Source organism: Mustela putorius, unplaced genomic scaffold (genome assembly GCF_011764305.1).
Source record: "Mustela putorius furo isolate JIRA1106 unplaced genomic scaffold, ASM1176430v1.1 tig00003944_pilon_pilon_pilon, whole genome shotgun sequence".
Lineage (NCBI taxonomy): Eukaryota > Metazoa > Chordata > Mammalia > Carnivora > Mustelidae > Mustela > Mustela putorius.
This window is the reverse complement of record NW_025422088.1, coordinates 4,204,058-4,210,935: the sequence shown is the minus strand read 5'-3', so window position 1 is coordinate 4,210,935 and position 6,878 is coordinate 4,204,058. Positions and strand designations below refer to the sequence as shown.

General features: G+C 36.2%; 1 protein-coding gene across 1 annotated transcript; it reads right to left on the bottom strand.

Annotated features, from left to right (window-relative positions):
• Nucleotides 1-1,553: 1,553 nt before the first annotated feature.
• Nucleotides 1,554-3,097, bottom strand: DMAC1 (distal membrane arm assembly component 1). The gene is made up of 2 exons (XM_004778693.3): nucleotides 2,763-3,097; nucleotides 1,554-1,902 (listed from the first exon to the last, which is right to left on the bottom strand). Exons 1-2 carry the CDS (start codon nucleotides 3,034-3,036, stop codon nucleotides 1,838-1,840), a joined length of 339 nt encoding a protein of 112 aa, XP_004778750.1. The 5' UTR covers nucleotides 3,037-3,097; the 3' UTR covers nucleotides 1,554-1,837.
• Nucleotides 3,098-6,878: the final 3,781 nt, after the last annotated feature.

The following is a 6,878-nucleotide window of genomic DNA, read 5'->3' as shown; positions in this document are numbered from 1 at the left end:
AGGGGAAAGGGAAAGAATCTCAAGTCTCAGGGCTAGTGATCCTGAGGATCATGACCTGAGCCAAAATCAAGAGTTGGCCACTTAACCAACTGAGCCACTTAAGTGCCCCAGTGTAATAATTTCTTGCATTGCAATACTTAAGTCTGTACTATGTAGACGTTTAGTTAATAGATACCTTGGACATCATGCACATTGTTAGTGTCCACATATATGTTCACATTTTGGTTTGTGTTTTAAGGAGAACTGTAAGGTCATTTTAAATTACCCTTATTTGTACTTTATCCCCTCTCCTTTGCTAGAAGTAATTATGAGCCTTTGCAAATTTATTTCCATATGATAAAGAGATTCTGAAGCCCATGAACCATAATTAAAAAGGTGTTCTTAATTAGTGAGTTATAATCCACTGATTTTTGAGCCTATTTACCCTACTCACCCCACTTCAACCACAACAAAAGGGAAGATAATAGGAGTACTGTGTGTACTTCCCGTACTGCAGGACTAAAGTGGCATATCCCTTTTGTCTCTGAAGATGAAACTAAATCTCTAAAACAAACTAGATTTCTGACTTTGCACTTGCAGAAGTCAAAGCAACTTTTCCAAAGTTTAAAAAAAAAGAAAAAGAAATAAAACTGTTAGTTTCAAATTTAACATAACAAGCGTTATTTTTTTGGGGGTGGGGAGGGTGTTATTCCCACTAAACTTCCCATAGACATAGTAAAGAATTATTTTACTCAAACCTAGTTAAACAGCCCCAGGTTGGGAAGAACCAAATATATGTTGGCAATATTCTAGTGAACAGACAAGTATATTTGGAAAAGGCTCTTATTTGCTTACACACTAGTACAAATTCTGAGATATTAAAATTATATTAATATTTATATAATATATAATATTATATATTTATATAATATTAATATTTATAATATAATATTAATATTTATATTTACCCATTAGGTCAATCCAAGACCAAAAGTTAGATTCATGTACTTTGTTTTAACCTAAGAAAATGTTGGGAATAGTCACTCTGCATTAGATCCAGGCACTTCTACATACTAGAGAGCAACAGGTCTGATGGGAGTTGCTCAACCAATCTTTGAAAACTTACACACTGTGATTGGCAGCTGAACTTAACTATCTTTCTGCTCTGAAAAACTGTTAAGTATAATTTTATGAAAAAGCTGGGGTATATATCAGAAGTGAAAAAGACTGGTAGGAAGCACAGAAATGAACTGTCAAATTTTAAGTCATTATCTCAAATGCATGTCAATTTCATCACAGAATCACTTCCAGCAGTTGTAGACAAAGAACCAAATGTTATTGTTTTTAATGATAAATGTGAATTGCTCTCAAATTTTTTGGTACTTTTAATTACTTACTGATTTTTATTTCATAAAGGTAATTCTTGCCTGTTTGAAATCATCCTAGTTCTGAAAGATTAGAACGAGAACTGAACAATCCTAGATGCACCAAGGACTTGCTGAATGACCCTGGGCAAACCACCAGGACTATTTTTAAAGTTTCACTTACCACCAATGAAAAAATTATGAGCAGTACACAGATAAAAAAGTTTTATGTACTTCTGCACATTGCATGATGCCAATCCAGTGTTAGATTATTAACAGGCATTGACCCAATTATAGAAAAAGTAAAGAGAACTATTTAAAATAATAGTTTAGTTCATTTTCCAACTTGGTTTATCATTTCCTCCTTTCTTCAGTCTTGTGGTATCCTCAGGAATAAAGTCTGTCAATGTCCATTTGTCCAGTATATCCCTAAGTCCCATACTTGTTCTGGCGTCCTGGGACATGGACAGATGAGAAATTCACTGGTAGTACTTTCAATCAACACGGAAGGCCTTTCCTTTGGGGTCTGAAAGGATGACTACACCCCAACAAGCAATGCCTAAGAAAGAAAAAGAAAACAAAAACAAACTGTACCTTACATGCACATTACACCTCAGTTTACTAGGTGCTTCTGTAAATGCCATCTTATTTAATTCTCACAACACTCCGAGATACACTGCCATTACATTTCTCTCTTAAGAGTGAAACTCAGAAAAAGAAAAGAAAGTTAAGAGGAAAAAAAAAAATCGGTTACCTCCCCAAGCAAGAGTTTCTTAAGGAGAATTGATTTGGGAAATCTAATTAAGAAGTAAGGGATCTGAAAACCCATTCAACTGGCTTGAAGAGTAAAATGAATTACTGCATTTTACTGTAAGACAGTTTAACAATCATTTATAATAATAATACATTATTATTGTACAGATAAGGACTGTGGGCCACTTTACCTGTGGTACACACAGAATGTGGGCTCACAATTCATGTCTAAAATGAGACTTCAAAGCCCTATTTCTTAAACCAAAATTATGTACCCTCACTCAGACTTTCTCCAGGATCTGGAGCGGGGAGGAAAAAAAAATTGGGTCTGGTGCTCGCTGTACCACATCCTGATTATCTGACCTTGAACACAGTATTTCTTAGTCTTTAAGCCTTAGTGTGCTCAGCGGTGATAAAAGTATGGCTATGATCGTACTTATCTTTAATAACTATTGTTAGGATTAAAAAGAGTGAAGCTAGTAAGAGTTCTCAATACTGTGATTCATCAGTCTGAAACGAGAGCAGCTTCCCAACAACTTCCTCCCCGCCCCTGCTTCTCGGTTGGCGTACCTCCGCCACGTGACCAGCCCGCAACCCGCCCACGCGGCTGCCACCCGCCCCTCCCTCTCCCACTGCCCAAAGGCCCCGCATTGCCCCGACTCTCACTGATGCCGATGACCATCTGCGTAATGGTCCCTGGGCCCGGGGGGTATCCCAGCTTCATGGGCTTCCGCGCCACCCAGTAGACGTACCCGCCCGCCCCTATCAGCCCCGCCCCTGAAAGCACGCGACAGCTCCAGCAGTTATTAAATACAGGGGCTTCCGCTGGAGAGGTCGGCGCTCCAGGTGCAGCGACGGGCGCGGGCTCGACGGAGCTGGTGGCCTTAGGAGGCGCGGCGACCTTAATTGGCTCCAGAGGCTTAGTCACTAAAGAACCCATGTTCAGACGCTCGGCCTCTGCTGTGGGAGTTCTTTGGAAGAACTGACGTAAAAGATACAGCCGGAAAGCAGAGCCCCGGCGCGCTGCACCGGAAGCAGCTTGAGGGTCTCTGGGAAATGTAGTTCCAGCCTGCCTCCAACGGAAAAAGATGGTGGTGGGCCTGATAGACAGTGCAGGCCGAGTATCCCTACATCTGGCTGCAATCACTTTCAGGATTATGATTCAGCCAGTCCCCTAAATGTCTCAATTCTTAGTGTTCTTAGAGGAATCTGGATTGCTAAGTTTCTTTCCTAACACAAAAAGTGAGACCTTGAGCACGTTACTTGACCTGTCTGGAGGGGTTTAACTCAGCTAAGTTTTATATGTGCCTAAGTATATGCTAAAGCAATTATCTGCAGTATACCATTTAATCTTCCCAAACCAATGAGATATTAGTTTCCCAATAAATAATAAAACTTTACAGTGGCATTGCCATAGTTGAAACCAATGCCTGTGTCAATGCAAAGTTTTTTTATGCCACCTATACATATCGTCCATGCAAAATGAACCAAGTATAGCTTCCCTGGAAGCTCAAGACCAGGAAACATTCAAAGTTGGAAATTTCCTTTATCAATATTGAGAGGGGAGTACATAAATATAATCAAGGTATTAAAAATGGGTTTGAATTACCTGGATAAATACTTTTCATTTCTCTTAAGTTTTATTTTTTAATTTTCTCCCCCTAACATCATGATCTCAATTTTGTCATGCTCATGGTATTGTTTCGACTCTGAGAGCCTGGGAGATAAACTCAGAATCAGGCTAATGGACTCAAAGAGTTAATATAGGATCTGTTCTTGCAGGTTTACATTATTACCATTCCTAAAGAAGAGACTTAAAAATTTTGATTGCTTCTTTACAATTCAACTTCTATAGCCTCCATTCCTAACCCATTTCACTTTTTCATTTCTTTTGGGTAGAGTTGCATGTGTGTGTGTGTGGGGGGGTGTACTTAGAGGATTACTGGTAAAAAAAAAAACGCATAGAGTTCAGACGTCATTTCTGTTAGAGGAGATGGGTGAGAACAAGATTAACTTCAGATTTTAATTTTTCTCCTTTAGAGTGGCTTAAAAATTAGCATGATAAAAAATAAACTCACCTTTCCATTTTCTACAATGGGATGTGATTTTGGGAAAGCTTACAAAAAGATAAAAATAAAGGTATGGATAAATAGGTGAAAAGAAAATAATGGGAAAAAAATACAATAATGAGAACATAGATTGGCCTGCTGTTTAATTTCAAAGACACTGTCCATTTCATTTTCTCTCTCTCTTTCTTTCTATGCGTTTTCCAGTAAGACAGAGGGTTTGAAAATTTGGGTTCTATAACAGGCTTTTTCACAATGAGTCAGTCATATGACATAGAGAACATTATTTATTCTCTCTAGCCTGTATTTATCTCATGCTTGTAATTAAGATATTTGGAATAGGTGATACCTAACACTTTTTCCTAACTGTAAAGTTCTGTTATTTACTATATATCTCTTTTCCGTTAGCACTGTGCCAAGTGAATTTAATAGCATTTCACTTAGAAATTCACAATTTGTAGTTGTTGCTGTTCACTATGCTTGATTCAGCATTCATTTTTTTTTAAGATTTTATTAATTTATTTGACAGACGAAGATCACAAGTAGGCAGAGAAGCAGGTAGAGAGAGAGGGGGAAGCAGGCTCCCTGCTGAGAAGAGAGCCCAATGTGGAGCTCGTTCCCAGGACCCTGGAATCATGACCTAAGCCAAAGGCAGAGACTTTAACCCACTGAGCCATCCAGGCACCCCTTGATTCAGCATTCTATAGTGCATGTGATTTCTCCTTATTTATGTGAAAAAAAAAAAAAGATAATTTGACAGCATTACCAAATATTTTAATTATACACTTTCATGGATAAAAAGGTTGAGCACACACACAAAAAATGTTTAAGCACACAATAACATTTATGCATGCCTACTTATTATTTATAAATTACACATTACTTTATACATTATGAGGATAAAAATGATAAAAATATAAATTTTAATATTTTCTCATATCTTGATATATAGACTTGTGCATCTCTATGGACAGCATGACTATCTAACGTGTGACTTTATTAAGTAATCTTTTATCTAAAAGCTTACCTTCTTCATTGTGCATATTACAGTTAAAGATGCCAGGAGAGGGCATATTTAATTCTCTAAACAAGCATTATTAAAATGGCCTATGACACATTTTCCAAACAATAGGCAAGATTTTAACTACTTTTTTTAAAGTACTTTCCAAAAGATGTGCTTCTTTGCTTATGATTGCCTGAAGTAAATGATTTCAGGTTTGTTACTGCATATAGCACATGTTGAAATTGAGTTGTTGAAATGAGATTGAGATATAACTTTGATTGGAAAATTATTATAAATGTTGACTCATCTTAGATAAATGAAATAGTAGGATCTGAGGATATGGATAGAGGTTAATAAAAACAGGCAAAAGTATAATTGTGGGAAGGCATGTGCATTTTGCTGGAAAGATAGTAGGGGAAGGTCAACAGATAACTTTATTTCATTCTGTCTACTGTAATTAATTAATTAATTAATTAATTATATTTTAAACTACATATAATCTCTTTAGATCATTTTGGCACTTATGAACAAAGCCTTATGACCGCTCCTATTTATTTATAAATTTTAAAAATGCAAAAGTCTTAAAAAGTGTCCCCCAGGCACTTGTCCCCCAGGCACCCACTTCTCCTTCCCTAACACAGACAGTTTTATCAACTTTTTTCACAATCAGTTTTATCAACTTTTCTATCAACTTTTTGTATCTCTTTTCAGAGATGTCCATGTTTATGTGTATATTCTTTCCTCCAGTGACTTGAAAGGTCATTCCATTTCAGCCAATATGTAAAGAGCTTCTCTATGTGTTTCTAGGGCTCTGTAATATTCCATTGTATGACTGTACTATACTGGATTTAAGTGGTCTCATATTCATGAACATTAATAGACATTTAGGCTGCTTCCGGTCTTTTGGTATTACAAATAGTGTTACAGTAAATAACCTTGTACATACGTCATATCTCAAACATGTATCTTCGAATATATATCTGAAAGACTATAGTGTTTATCAACTTGATAGACATTACTGAATTGCCCTTCACAGATGTACCAACTTACACTCTCATCAACAAGCGTGAGATCTCTTTCTCTATCCTATTCCCTCAAACAATGAATTTAATAACTTTGATCTCTGCTAATGTGATAGGTAAAAGTGGTTTAATTTACTTTTTCTTATTATTAGTGATCTTAATATATGCTCAGGGACAATCCATACTTCTTTTTCTATGAACTGTCCCCATTTTTTGCTCATTTTTTGAATTGAATTGTCTTTTTCTCATTGGCTTCTAAGAATTTTTTATACCCTAGAGAGATTAACTTTTAGTCTGTGTTTTAAATTCATAATTTGGTATTTACCTTTTAACTTAGATTACATTTTTTACCATGAACATTTTAAAAACATTTAATTGAACTTAGCTATATTTCTTTCTATAGCTTCTGAGATTCACATCATAGTTAGAAAGACCTTCTACTTTCATGGCTTCTACTGGTACTTTGATCTTTCTTTAAACACTTAAAATTTTAATATATTTGGAATTTATCCTATTATTAGATGTTAGAATGGAATCAGCTTTTTTTTCCCATTTTCTTTCCCCCAATCCATTTTTCTCAACTGTATTTTTTAGATGATCCATCTTTCCCCACCTGTTAGAAATGCCCCGCTTTCTAAAATACCATGTATAGATGCGTATCTATTCCTGGACTTCATGTTCTGCTCCATGA